General features: G+C 57.6%; 1 protein-coding gene across 1 annotated transcript; it reads left to right on the top strand.

Moving 5' to 3' along the window:
• Window positions 1–3,009: 3,009 nt before the first annotated feature.
• Window positions 3,010–9,708, top strand: NODAL (nodal growth differentiation factor). Its single transcript, XM_070057791.1, has 3 exons — window positions 3,010–3,271; window positions 7,208–7,929; window positions 9,413–9,708. The coding sequence occupies exons 1-3, from the start codon at window positions 3,076–3,078 to the stop codon at window positions 9,563–9,565; spliced, it is 1,071 nt and encodes a 356-aa protein (XP_069913892.1). The 5' UTR covers window positions 3,010–3,075; the 3' UTR covers window positions 9,566–9,708.
• The last annotated feature ends 4,322 nt before the right edge of the window (window positions 9,709–14,030 follow it).

Raw genomic sequence — 14,030 nt, 5'->3', positions numbered from 1 at the left:
ACAAGGAAAAAGTACTACTCACGTTCAGTACAGATGAGGTGTTTTTCTCAGAATTTTCAGTCTGGAGCTGGTTGGATCCGCGGACGCAAAGCTGCAGGTACTGCAGGCCTGCACAATGCCAGCCCCACACACTACACTCTATGCATTTACGACCTTCCTGGCAAGTGGATGTTGGTATTTCTCTCCCGTTGACAGCTGAGCAAGCTGAAGCTTCAAGATGCTGAGTGACCGGCCTGATGCACTCAGGCCCCAAGTGGTGGAGCAGGATCCACACTCTGCTTCCCGGGGCCCAAGCACGAGCCGTACTGCCCATTGCTGCTCATGGCAGGGAGGGGGCTGAATGCCCCGTGGAAAGCACTGGAGAACTTCAAGGGACTTTGCCCCTACCCCGCAGCCGCAGCCGGCTGGGACAGCCCTCAGGGGTTATCTCCCAGGTCAGGTAATCAGTGGGTCAGTCTGTCTGGGGCAGGGGAAGTGAGAAGTGTCACTCCCCGAAGGGCTCTTCTGGTGTTTTGCAGGAAACACATCCCGGACCAACTGACGTCCTTTAAAAATGAGACGTGTATTGGCCCCTGTGCTGAAGAGGCTCCGGAGACTCCGCTCCTACCAGAAAGTTCAGAGATTGATGAGCCTTGCCAGCTGCCCTTACTGGCCACAGAGAAATTCCAGAACCCCGCGCTCGGCCGTGGGCCAATACACATCAGAAATGAGCTCTGTCTGCAGTCCCAGGCCCTGGGAAATGCAAGACTTTGATGAGAATTAGTTTCTGGTTTTGGGGTTTTTTTGATATCTAAGTCGGAGGCCCATTTTCATCGCTCATCTGTGAGGAAGCAATGGAGGAGAAAGGTGCGGGCCTGGGTGACAGCACACCTGCTCTTCCACTCTCAGTCCCCTCTGAGCGTCCACTCTCCTGTCCGCAGTGGGGCCCAGGACAGAACCAGCGCAACGATTACCAAGCGCCTGAGGCATCGGGCACTCAATAGACAAGAGCTATTGTTATCAGCAGTCATTCCCAATTAAAGGGTGATTGGGCACCTACTGTGGGCCACACAGTGCAGGGGGTGGGGAATGGATAAAGCTGATTTTCAGGAAGCTTCTGATCCAGCAGAGGAAGCTGATGTGTCATCATTTTGTTCCTTCCCCAGTCTTGGTGACTAACGCTGCTCCCTGCTGAATGTCCCACTCACTGGGGAGATCTGGGTTCCGGGATGCACTTTGGACTCCTGTGCTGGACTTGTCTGTACTTCCCCCATGTTATAGCTGCTCATGGTGCCACGTCCTGGCCAGGGACTTCCACAGTCAGCATCATTCCATGAATGTTCCCATAGCCTGGAAGAGGGTGCCTTCAGCTTCTGGGGAGGAGTCTAAAGAAGGGGACTGGGTTTGACCAACCTCTGCCTGTGAGCCTGCAGGCTGGGGAAGAGGGAAGACAACCAGGGAGGGCCCTAAGAATATCGCCAGTGCGCAATGCCCTGCGATGACATCAGGATCCACGCTCAGGGATGCGGCACGGGAGGACCCATCTCCAGCCGTGTTTTACTGGTGGTGAAACCACATAGCAACAGAACCAGCTAGAACCCTACCCACCCCCTCCCCCAGGTTCCCAAAGGCATCTGGTGAGTCCCTGGGGTGCTTGTTAAATATGTAGATGACCAAGTCCTCCCTTCAAATTCTCCTTCTGAAGACCTGGGCGGGGCTCAGGAATCCGCAGTTTAACCAGACACCCTTGGTGAGGCTTATCTTCAGGCAAGTCCGGACACAGTGCCCTGCACTGGTTTATTTACTTAACGGAGATCCTTTGGGTCCCAATTATGATGCGTACTGGGGGAGAGTAGGAGGAACCAGAGAGCCCCATAGGGAATGAACAGGTGGCTGGGTGCACCACCAGGCCAGGGTACCCAGGTCACCTGGTTATGGGGTGTGGCTCCTGCCAGCTGGCAGGGACAAGCCTCCTCCTGAGGGGAACACAGGCTTGGAGCTCCCGGCTGAGCCCGCTGAGCCGCCTCCCCTCTCTCACACCTGCTCAGGGAGGGGCTGTGGCTCTCTGGAGTTGGGAGAATCCTGGGATCCAGCTGAGGTGTGGGAAGCTCCAGGCCCTGTACCTGGCACATGGAAGTGTTCAGGACAGGTTCTGGAGCTGCCACGGTGCTCCTCTGGGCAGAAAAAGGAAAAGTGCACCAGGAGAAAAAGCCCTCTGGTGTTGAGGAAAACAGGTGGGGATCCTGGGGCAGGAATTTACATTTCTTTAAGGGCAGTTCCAGCTCCAACCAGGCAGGACCGGGAAGGGAGACAATACCAGGATGTCTCTTATGCAGATCAGGCGAGCAGACCCCAGAGAGCACTGAGGGAAGCGAGGTGTCCAGATCTGAAGCCCAAGTGTCCCGGAACCGGTCCCGGGCTGCACATTTTTTGCAGACATCACTGGGGTGATGTGTGCGGGGGGGGGGGTGCGGGAGAGCCTGATGCCACCAGGATTGTGTCCTGGCCTGGCTCTGCTTCGCTGAAGACTTTCTTCCGATGGAGACGTCTTCTATCCTGGTCCCTCCTGTTCATTTCCACATGGGAAGCTGGCCCCCCAGGCAGGCTGTGCCTGAGCAGGCAGGGGGGTGCTCACCCAGCCAGTGCCCTGGGGGAGACGCTACAGCCAGGCTGGCTGTCCAAAGCATCCCAGGCCTGTGCAGGCAGCCACAGCCTGCCCAGGAGCCCGCCGACGCCCCAGCGCTCCCCACCTGCTTCTTGATGTCCCAGGACTGGAGGAAGGAGCAGGGATCCTGGGGTGGCCCAAGGAGGAAGCCACCATTCAGCCCTGGGGCTTTGCGGGGAACAAGCTGCCTAACCCCGCAGCACCCCTCTTTAATAGCCAGAGTCCAGAGCCGCCCCTGGATCTCAGGCTCGGGTCTGGTCTGGCCTGCCTTGGCGGGGGGGGGGGGGGGGGGGGAGCCACACCTCCCTCCCCCCTGCAGGTGGCCGGCTATGGGATCTTAGAGCTTCCCAGGCGGGAGGAAGGGCGGGGCGGCTGTGCAGGGCCAGGATATAAGCGGCAGAGGCGCAGCTTTCGGGTCTGCCCAGCCCACCATGCACGCCCACCGTCTTGCGTTCCTCCTACTGCACGCCTGCTGGACCCTGCTCCAGGTGGACGCCGCGACGATGGCCACCGTGCCCCTACGTACGCGGAGGCAGTCCTCGTCGCCGTCCCCTATTGCATACATGCTGAGCCTCTACCGCGACCCTCTGCCCCGCGCGGACATCATCCGCAGCCTGCAGGCGCAAGGTAGGAGCTGCCGACGGACTCAGGGGCGCGCTAAGCTTGGGAGTCGGGGGCTGCGGCTCCTGCCTGGGGACGCCGCCGCCCGGGGGTCGGAGGGTGTGTCCAGGGCCTGCATCTACGGTGTTTAAGCGTCCACAGGCTCGGTGCACCGGGTGGTGGCCGAGAGGGGTCCGTGGTCAAGAGGGGAGGGAGTCCAGCGCCCAGGATGTGACCCCGACAGGGAGACCTGTCTCCCGGGTCTCGGTTTGGGGTAGTAATGGGGCCTGACCGCGGCGCGGCTCTCTGACGGGACAAGCTGGCCGCCTCGGTTTGCGTATCCGTGAAATGGGGACAGCAGTGCGAGCAGACTTCCCAGGTCTAACCCTGGGGGGAAGGACGGGGCGACACCCACCGCAACACGCCCAACGGGGACCAGGCACCATAGCCATAAGCCAGCATTATTGCTACAATTCTTCTGTCCAGTGTTTTTTCCCCTCTTTGCGAGTAAGGGTGAATGGGTCCCTGGGTCTGGTGCTGGCAGTGTGACGTCAAGGATTGGGGCCCACAGATACGAGGTGAGGGAAGCGGAGGCTGGAGGCCGCCCTGGGTGCTGAGCCGGGGATGGGGTGGGGGCAAGTGCCGGAGCGACCCGCGTTCCGGGTGGCGGGTGTCTGGGCCCGGCGCGGGCGGAGCAGGCTGAGGTCGAGGAGAGGACCCCCTCCCGGAGCGATCCGCAGCACGAAGTGCGAGCAGCTCCGCCTCCCGGCCCGCCCTCCGCCTGCGGGGCCAGACGGCCCTCCCCTGCGCGGGCCGCAATCCACATCCTGCAGCGCGCCCGACGCGCCGCCCGCCCGCCCCTCGTAGGTCTGGGCGGGATCCCAGCGCCGCAGTTCGGCGGCTGTGACCCTCTCCGGAAGGGTCACCCCAGGCCCTGCCGGACGGGGACCCCCCAGGGGGCGGGCGGGGCGCGACCCCTCGGCCAGAGGGCGGCCCGCCTGGGATGGGGGCGAGGGAGAGCGCGCGCCTTTGCCGGGGCCCTCCCTTCTGGAAAGGTGCACAGACCGGGAAGCTGGCGTCTGCTCCCCAGCTCTGTGTGTCCCTGGCCCGGGGCCTCGCTCGGCTGGTCAGTCAGTGAACTTCTCTTTCTGCAGGTGTGTAAATGCACACCGCAAAATTCACCATGCCACCATTATTTAAGTGTAACGGCATTAAGTACACTCATAGCTTGCTATGTCTTTGTTTTCCATTTAAAAAAAATGATTTATTTGAAAGTCAGAGTTACACAGAGAGAAGAGAGGCAGAGAGAAAGAGAGAGAGGTCTTCCATCTGCTGGTTCACCCCCCAGTTGGAGCTGCACCGATCTGAAGCCAGGAGCCAGGAGCTTTATCCAGGTCTTCCCAAGTGGGTGCAGGGACCCAAGGACTTGGGCCATCCTCCACTGCTTTCCCAGGCCATAGCAAGAGCTGGATCAGAAGTGGAGCAGCTGAGACTCAAACCGGTGACCATATGAGATGTCATATTGGCTTTATCCGATATGACACAGCACCGGCCTCTCCTCTGGCCTTATTTGAAAGGCGGAGACAGAGAGGGAGACAGCGTGGTGAAGTAAAGTTCCCACCTGCTCCTCGCCCTGGGAGGTGGGACGGATGTGAGCGGCATGTTGAGGTCCAGCCACACGGGGTTTGCACCTGAGCTTGCCACATCCTTCACCCTGGACCTCAGCTCCTCAGCTGCGGGGGGGGGGGGGTACACGCGGTGGGAAGGGTCTGCAGAGACAATGCTCCCGAAACACTTGGCAGCTACTCTGCTGATGGCCAGGATGGCTAAGGACAATGCAGGGGGCCTGGCTCATCCACACCCTCCTTTCCCAGAGGGACTGACCCTGGCCCTTCCTCAGCCTCAGGGAGGGTCAGGGACCCAGCCACTTGCTCTTTGGAGTGGAGCAAGTCAAGACATCACTGGGGTCTGCACTGCCCACGTGGGTGGTTTTCAGGATGTCTGTGAGCCCTCCTGCGCATTCACCCTCAGATAACACTTGTGGTATTACGTGGGCGCGTTCAGCCCCACCCCACCCCCGTGCTGGGGGATAATATTTTGTATTTTTAAAAGATTTATTTATTTGAAAGTCAGAGAGAGATCTTCCATCAGCTGTTTCACTCCTCAGATGGCTGCAGTGGCCTGGGCTGAGCCAAGCTGCAGCCAGGAGCTTCTTCCAGGTCTCCCACACGGGTGCAGGGGCTCAAATACTTGGACTGTCTCTGCTTTCCCAGACCATTAGCGGGGAGCAGCCAGGATGCAAACTGTCACAGCCGGCTTTATCGGCTACGCCACAACGCCAGTCCCCATCAGCATCAGTGACCTCCAGATGACTAGAAATCCCTATTCCGAGATGACCAGAGCCAGGTCTAGGGCTGTGATCAGCACTGTGACCCAGGAAGCCTGGGGAGGGGGGAGGTCAAGGAGTCACAGACGGGCAGGCTTCTCCACCTCTCCACACACACTGCCCTGTCCTGTCCAGGTCGCTCACGGCCTGGTCACATGACACCTTCATTTCTGACTGATAGCCAATGTGTGTTGAACTTTGGAGGTGTCTGGATTTTCCATGACTGGCTCACTCCCCAAATGGCTGCAGTGTCTGGAGCTAGGCCAGCACTCCATCCAGGTCTCCCATGTGAGTTGCAGGGGCCCGTGCACTCGGGCCATTTGCTGCTGCTGTGTTTCCAGGTACAGTAGCAGGGGCTGCATCAGAAGCAGAGCAGCCAGCACTCCAACATGGGATGCTGTCCCACAACACCTGCCCTGAGATAGAACAGTTTTCAGTTTATTGCGCCCAGGCCTCCTGGTACGGGTCGCCGGGAGTTGCCAGTGTCCCGCCTAAGTCCCAGATGGCCAGGTGGTGCAGCAAGAGCTAATGGGTAAGGTCGGCCTCCTCCCCGGCCTCTGCGGGATTCTTGCTCCTGGGGACCGGTTATTGCCTCCTGCAGGTGTTAACGAGCAGGGAATTGGAAACTAAGTGAAAAGGAGCAGCTGCAGATGGGCCGGGAGAGGCTGGCTGTCCTTCCCCTGCAACTCCTCTGTGACCAGAGAGGCCTTGTCAGTCAATAAAACAAACTGTGAGTGCGAGTGCGCGTGCTCTGTGCAGCCCGGACCTGAACAGAGCATCACTACCAGAACCCATTCCGGAAGGAGTCATGACGCTGGCGCTTTTCTAATGAATAAATCCATGCGCAGAGCTGGCTAGTGCAGTCCTCTTCCCATCGGGAAGAAGGGGGACCGAGCCCTGGAACAAGGAAGTGTGCGCCCGGTCCCCAACCAGTGTGCCTTCTGGTCTCGTCCGGGTTTGCCTGTCCTGGGTGGCTTCGTGACTGCTGCTCGCTGCACAGCAGCCGCTGGTGCCCGAGCCACCTGGGGCAGGAGGGGGGCAGGGTCCTGGAGGTGTGCAGGGAAGACCAGTGGGTGGAGGGAGGACAGCAGGTTCCTGCGTCTGTCCTCAGGAAGGGGCAGGGAGCGGGCAGCCAGCCCTTGGCTCCTGTTGCCCGTGCCTCCTTGAGAGCTCTGAGCTTGTCCATGGCACCCATACATGCCGGGAGCCCAAGGCAATCGCTTGTGTCGGGCTTACAGGGAGAGTGGAAGCCCAAGGTTCAGGTTAGAAGGCTCAGAGCCCCGGATGTGAGGGAGAAGAGAAAGGGGGAGACCTGCCTTCCAATTTCTGCCCCTTGGTCTCTGGTTGCCTCGGGTGGGGGGCACTGACAGTGGTGGTTTGGTAGTTGAGCGAATCCAAGTTTACTCTTGGCTCTGCCATTTTCCAATAATAGCAACTTGGGTGACTCCATTCTCCTCACTTGGTAACGTTAGCAATTTGTAGTTTGGGTGCGGATTGAGTTGTGGTGGCTGTCACTCTGGCTGCAGCTTGGGGGGGGGGCACTCACCCGCTTCCTTCCTGGTTTTCTCCCCACCCAGACGTGGAGGTGGCTGGGCGGAACTGGACCTTTGCTTTTGACTTCTCCTTCCTGAGCCAAGAAGAAGAGCTGGCGTGGGCTGAGCTCCGGCTGCAGCCGTCTGGCCCCGAGGACCTGCCCGCCGAGGGCCCGCTCACCATTGAGATCTTCCACCAGCCCAAGGCAGACACAGAGCAGGACCCGGCCGACTGCTTGGAGCGTCTCCGGATGGAGGTGTTCACCGTCGCTCTGTCCCAGGTCACCTTCTCCTCAGGCAGCATGGTCCTGGAGGTGACCAGGCCACTCTCCAAGTGGCTGAAGCACCCCAGGGCACTGGAGGAGCAGGTGTCCAGTCTGGCCGGAGCGTGCTGGCGGCTACCCCCTACTCCACCTGGCACCCTGCCCGGCACCGACTCTGTCCCCACCGTGGTCCTCGTGCTCCACTCCAACCTCTCCCAGGAGCAGAGGCGGCTGGGCGGCTCCACCTTGCTGTGGGAAGCCGAGAGCTCCTGGCGGGCCCAGGAGGGGCAGCTGGACTCCGAGAGGGGCAGGAGGCACCGGCGGCATCAGTTGCCAGACAGAAGCCAACTGTGCCGCAAGGTCAAGTTCCAGGTGGACTTCAACCTCATCGGCTGGGGCTCTTGGATCATCTACCCCAAGCAGTACAACGCCTACCGCTGTGAGGGCGAGTGTCCTAACCCCGTGGGAGAGGAATTTCATCCGACCAACCACGCCTACATCCAGGTGGGAAGCAGGGCCGAAGCCCTGCTCCATGGGGGTTGGGGGGCAGGATGCCAGCTTTGCTGTTCAGCCGCTGTGTTCCTGCATTCGCTGGAGCACCTGCCATGGGCCAGCTCCTGTGCTGGGTCCTAGAGGTGCAGGGATGGCAGACCCATCACAGCACCCTCAAAGCACCACGGGCAGCCTGCGGCACATCGCTTCCTGGGATTTCTCCCATCTGACAAAATTAGCAGTGGGAGTGGTCTGGAGGGGCTCAGCTCCTCCCCAGCCCTGACACTGTAGCCTTCTGCTCCTAAAACAAGAGCTGACCACACAGCCTGCAGGAGTAGAGGGCCAGAGGCAGCCACCAGGTACCACTGAGCAGCCTAAGGCCTAGGAGGCGGCAGGGGAGAAGAACAGAAAGAACAGTGAGTTAGGAAGGGGAAGGAGGCAGAAAGAACGGAACAGAGCCGAACCTTGCCGCTGCAGGTGGCCCTGCCCTGCCCTCAGGTCAGGTGTCCATTTACCCCATGACACCTGGAGTAAGAACCCTGGGGACCTGCGGCACCTCCTCCAGCCCGAGCCTCTGACCAGGTCAGGGTCCAGGCAGCGGGTGGGGCCACCCCCTCCACCTGCAGCAGGCTGCACGGGAACCACAGAGAAGCAAACAGCCGGGTCGCCAGCTCTGACACTCTGGCGACAAGGGCGGCTCTCGGGTAGCGCGCTCTGCTCCCGCTGACTCTCCTTGGCCCTCTCTGGCCAACAAAGCAAATCCCATGAGAATTTCCACAAGTCCGCTTTTCAAGAGTTCCTCAGAATAGTGTGAAATTGGTATTTACTCTATGCTGGAACGCAAATAAATAAATAAATCTTTAAAAAATGGAATATACAAGTTAGCCACTGCCACCCAGACACATGTAACTTTTTGAATTTTTTTTTGTTTAAAGGCTGTCCTTTTTATTTTTTTTAAAGATTTATTTATTTATTTGAAAGTCAGAGTTACACAGAGAGAGGAGAGGCAGAGAGAGAAAGAGAGAAAGAGGGGTCTTCCATCCGTTGGTTCACTCCCCAAATGGCCGCAACGGCTGATCCAAAGCCAGGAGTCAGGAGCTTCTTCCTGGTCTCCCACGCGTGTGCAGGGGCCCAAGAACTTGGGTCATCTTCTACTGCTTTCCCAGGCCATAGCAGAGAGCTGGATAGGAAGTGGAGCAGCCAGGTCTCGAACTGGCGCCCATATGGGATGGCAGTGCTTCAGGCCAGGACATTAACCCGCTGAGCCACAGTGCCCCAAGGCCATTCTTTTTAAATCAAAACAAAAACAAAAAATAAACGCAGAGCTAGTTAGACCTCAGAGCTGGTGCTGCATTGGCATGCCAGTTTAAGAAAACAACTTTCTTCATTTCTGCCCCCAGAATCTGATTTTAATTTTTTTAAACTTTTTACTCCTAAGTCCTGCCCCCCGACCTGCCCATTGGGATGGGAACTGAGCCCCCTGTCTCCCTTTCAGAGCCTCCTGAAGCGCTACCACCCTCACCGAGTCCCTTCCACCTGCTGCGCCCCGGTGAAGACCAAGCCGCTGAGCATGCTCTACGTGGACAACGGCAGGGTGCTGCTGGACCACCACAAGGACATGATTGTGGAGGAGTGCGGCTGCCTTTGACGGGATCCTGGAGATGCAGGATTGGCCCGTTCGTAGCATCGGGGAGCTCCTGGAAGCCGTCGAATAATCATCAGCCGCTCCGGGCAGAATGCAGGAGGGCACGAGCCGCTTTGCCCGCCAGAACTGAAGCCGAGCGGCTGCCCCCGCTGTCCATGGAGGGCTCTGCGGAGGCTGGCCCAGCAGGGGCCTCGTCAGGAAGCGGGCGGAGGAGGCCTGGGACGGGGGCTGACACGGTTTTCTCTCGAAAAGACAAAGGTGCATGTGTGGGGGAGTTCTTGCCCTGACCATGTGACCCTATGAAGCCCTTGAACTTGTACGTGCACAGTGGGGCACGTGCGTGTTGGTTTTTGAGCTAGGACACGATCTACAGCTTCCCTAAGCTCTCAGAAGTGGTCCACGACCCGGCCCCTGCCCCAGATTAGGAGTCCTCATATCAGACTGAACTGAGCCCTGCGGCTGTGGCTGCCTAGGGCTGGGGTAGGGGAGCCCCCACACACACCGCCATGTTTCTGGCTGGCCAGGGGCAATCTGCCAACCTTGTCCAGAGGCTCCCTGGAGTCAGCTCTGCTAATGAGTTGTATCCACAATAAGGCCATTGTCTGGTTCTCTGGGCCAGCTGGTGCCTTGGATGGGAGAGGCAGGAACTCCTCCACAAGGACTGGCCGTGCTGCACTGGGAGCTGGGCCCTGCCATCCCAAGTCGGTCTGCTTTGGCAGACTTAAACAACCCGAGTCTGTGAAAGCTGGTCAGTCTCTCCACGTGTGCTGTTCCTGAGGCCCGAGCTGCAGGCTACCTGGTGGCTCTGGCCGCAGTTCAGCCGCTGGGTGGCTGGGCCGCCTCCGGTGAAATGCACACTGGCTGACACTAATGCATTCATCTGTTGGAGGGCACAGAGGAGCAGGCGCTTTAAGCCAAGACCGCCCCCCTGGGCGGCATCACCCTCTTTGAAAGCTGAATGGCGTGCAGGGCCCTCGGGTCTGCCACGGCCCCTGACCTCTGCCAGCTCCTGGTGACTGAGTTCTAAGGCAGACTTCGTTCCAGGTCCCATGTAGCAGCTCAGTGAAAGGAACCCTATCAGTCCATTTTCTGCTGTTCAACAAAATACAAGAGATCTTTGAAAAGTTTGTGAAACATGCGTCTCCCAAAAAAAAAGTCACATACATTGCAAATGTTGGGGGGGACCAAAATAAAACGTCTTCCTTAATTCCATTTTTCCATGAACCATTTGAAGCATCCTTGCACTTGAGGCCAGGGGCTGGGGGTGTATAAAGAAGAGAGGGACAACCCACGACCATGGGAACTGGGGTTCCCCAAGAACTAACTGTTCTCAGGCAGCACCCCTAATGCCCTCATCACCTCCCATAAGGCCCCACAGCACAGGAACCACATCCAAGCCATGGGGAGCCTAAGCAGGAAGCTCCAACACTGGTGCACACCCCTTCATCTGGATGGGAAAACTTCAGTGGGGCCTTGGAGAGCCCTGGTGGCAGGACAAGGTGATGGGGCGGCAGGCCCATGGTAGACCTGCCCCTTCCCCTGCTTCCCCGAGAAGCCTAGCCTCTGGCGGTGGGGGAACTCGGGTTCAGTGGAAGTGGTAATCCTGGCCTAGGCAGGAGTTGGATTTTCTCGAGTCAGGCCTGGACTTGAGACAGCTCAGTGCTGCTGTTAGCTGCCTGGGCTGGAAGCAGGCTTGTTCAGGTCCAACCCCAATTCAGAATCACAACGGATCCTGCCTGATCCTACTTGGAGAACAGTAGTGGGGGTAGCCTAGTACAGTGAGCCTGTCCCATCCCCCTCCTGATACTATGAGAGGCCTCCCCCAGGCAGCTATGAGTGGCAAGGCCAGGAGCCCAGCTCTGGTCTTTCCAAGCCCCGGGGGCACTGTTCTTGACAGGGTCCAGAGGCTTGCACCCGCCTAGCTTCAGAGCCAGGCCTTCACCCTGGGAAACCAACTGGCCATGAAGTCCTTCCCAGGACTTCAGGGCGTCTTCTTCACCAAGCAGGTGCCCAACAGCACACAGATGGCCAGGGCCGTTTGCAGCTACAGCGCCTGAGACAAAGCTCCCTGACCACACTGCCTCACAACAGGAGGATGCGCGGACACATAGAAGCTCCACGTTTTGCTGATCTCTGCCGAAAACTCCAGTGTTTGCCATCAGCTGTGGGCTCACTCTGCTGCCTGCCTATGCCAGCCTGGCACAGCTCCTGCCCTGGACCTTGTGAGCTGGCTGAAGGCTGTGTGAGCTGTGGGGAACTGAGGACCACATCCTGCCTGAACCCGGGGCTGCAGCAGAATGGCCAGTGCTTTAAACCCACTCACAAGCACTGGCAAGTCAGTGGTTGTCTGAGCGGGAAAAACCGGATGCGTTTCCAGTCCTTGGCTGGGGAAGTGTGCGGCCTGGGAGAAGGCAGGAGTGGGAAACAGGTAAGGTCCTGAAAGACAGAAGTAGAAATGAGAACGAGAACGGGTGGGGAAGGGGCTGGGACCCAGGGTTTATTCTCATCTTAAAAACAACAACAAAAACACACCTTTTATTAGCAGTAAGATTTTTTTTAAAGATTTATTTATTTACTTGAAAGAGTTAGAGAGAGAGAGAAGGAGGGGGAGAAAGAGACAGAGAGGGCTTCCATCTGCTGGTTCACTCCCCAATTGGCCACAACAGCCAGAGCCGTGCCAATCAGGAGCCAGGAGCTTCGACTGGGTCTCCCACGCAGGTGCAGGAGCCCAAGGACTTGGGCCATCTTCTACGGCTTTCCCAGGCCATAGTAGAGAGCTAGATTGGAGAAAAGCAGCGGGGTCTCGAACCGGCGCCCATATGGGATGCCAAAACTGCAGGTGGTGGCTTTACCCACTATACCACAGTGCTGATCCCAGCTAAGATTCTTACTCTGTCCCAATTGTTTTGGGGCAAAGGATGTATGCAGTGATTCCATCTTTGCTTAGAGTATTCACTCCAGAGGCCCAAGTAGGTGGTGACTGCAGTGGTCAAACCTACTCCACCCTAGACTCGCATATTCTGAGGGAAGAGAAGACCCAGCAGGACAACCTCTGGGTGCTCCTGCCACCAGAACTGTGAGTCCTTTACTAAGAGCTATCATTTATTAAACTCTTAGCTAAGTGTTCTCCTTGATCTTACCTGAGCCTCACAACCACCTAGAAAAGTGATTTCTTAACCCTATCTTATAGAAAATTGAGGGGTGGGTGTTGTGGTACAGGGGGTTAAGCTGATGATCAACACCCCTAACACATACCACAGTGCCTGGACTTGAGTCCAGCCTCCTGCTAATGCACACCCTGGGAGGTAGCAGATAGCTCAAGTACTTGGATCCCTGCCACCTGAGTTCTAGATTCCTGACTCTGGCCTGGCTGACGTGGGCATTTAGGGAGTGAACCACCAAATGAAAATGCACTCTCTGTATGTATCTAACATCATCCTGCCTTTCAAATAAACGTTGGAGAAAACTGAGAGTTAAAGATTAAGAATCCTGGGGCAGGTGTTGTGGCTACTGCTTGGGACACCTGCATCCCTATCAGTGGCTGGAGTCCAGTTTTGTCTGTTTATGATCCAGCTTCCTGTTTATGTGCCTAGGAGGCAGATATGGCAAGCACTTGGGTTTCTGCCACCCATGTTGGAGACCAGGATGGAGTTAGATTTCTCTCTCCTCTGCCTTTCAAATCAATCTCTCTCTAAAAAAAAAAAAAAAAAAAAAAAAAAAAATTGGGGCCTGGTATGGTAATGCATGGGCTAAGCCTCGGCCTGCGGTGCCAGCATCCCACAAGGGCTGCAGTTCAAGTCCCGGCTGCTCCCCTTCTGTCCAGCTTCTTGCTAATGCAGCTGGGATAGCAGTGAAGGGTTGACCCACATGCTTGGGCCCCTGCCACCAACATGGGAGAACCAGAGTTCCTGGCTCCTGCAGCCATTTGAGGACTGAACCAGCAGATGAAAGCTTTCTGTCTCTGCCTTTCAAATACATTTTTTCAATTGAAAAAGGGACCTGCAGTGCTGGCATCCCATATGGGCACCGACAGTCCTGGGGGCTCCACTTGCAATCCAGCTCTCTGCTATGGTCTGGATAAGTTGTGGAGGATGCCCCAAATCCTTGGGCCCCTGCACCGTGTGGGAGACCCGAAGAGGCTCCTGGCTTCAGATTGGCCCAGCTCCTGTTCCTGCCATTTGGGGTGTGAGCCGGTGGATGGAAGACCTCTCTCTGCCTCTCCTCTCTCTGTGTAACTCTGCCTTTCAAGTAAACAAATCAATCCTGCTGCAGGTAATGCAGCTCTAGGCAGCATAGGCGGGGCTGAAGCCAGAGTCCTAAACCTGTGCCCTGGACCTATTTCCAACCTTTGAAACACCAAAGGACAGAACGCTGGCTCCCAATGGCAGCTTGTGCACCTTGCTGGATTAGTACCAGCCTGCTCTATTTCCAGGTATCAGACATGATGGCTGCCTAACAAATGCTGCTG

The sequence above is a fragment of the Oryctolagus cuniculus genome, chromosome 15 (genome assembly GCF_964237555.1).
Source record: "Oryctolagus cuniculus chromosome 15, mOryCun1.1, whole genome shotgun sequence".
NCBI lineage: Eukaryota > Metazoa > Chordata > Mammalia > Lagomorpha > Leporidae > Oryctolagus > Oryctolagus cuniculus.
Note: the sequence above shows the minus strand (reverse complement) of the source record. Positions and strands in the feature narration are given on the sequence as shown.

Coding starts and splice junctions, on each gene's coding strand:
- NODAL (XM_070057791.1), top strand. CDS start 3,076: ATGCACGCCCACCGTCTTGCGTTCCTCCTACTGCACGCCTGCTGGACC. Junction 3,272..7,207: donor CCGCAGCCTGCAGGCGCAAG/GTAGGAGCTGCC, acceptor CTCCCCACCCAG/ACGTGGAGGTGGCTGGGCGG. Junction 7,930..9,412: donor CCAACCACGCCTACATCCAG/GTGGGAAGCAGG, acceptor TCTCCCTTTCAG/AGCCTCCTGAAGCGCTACCA.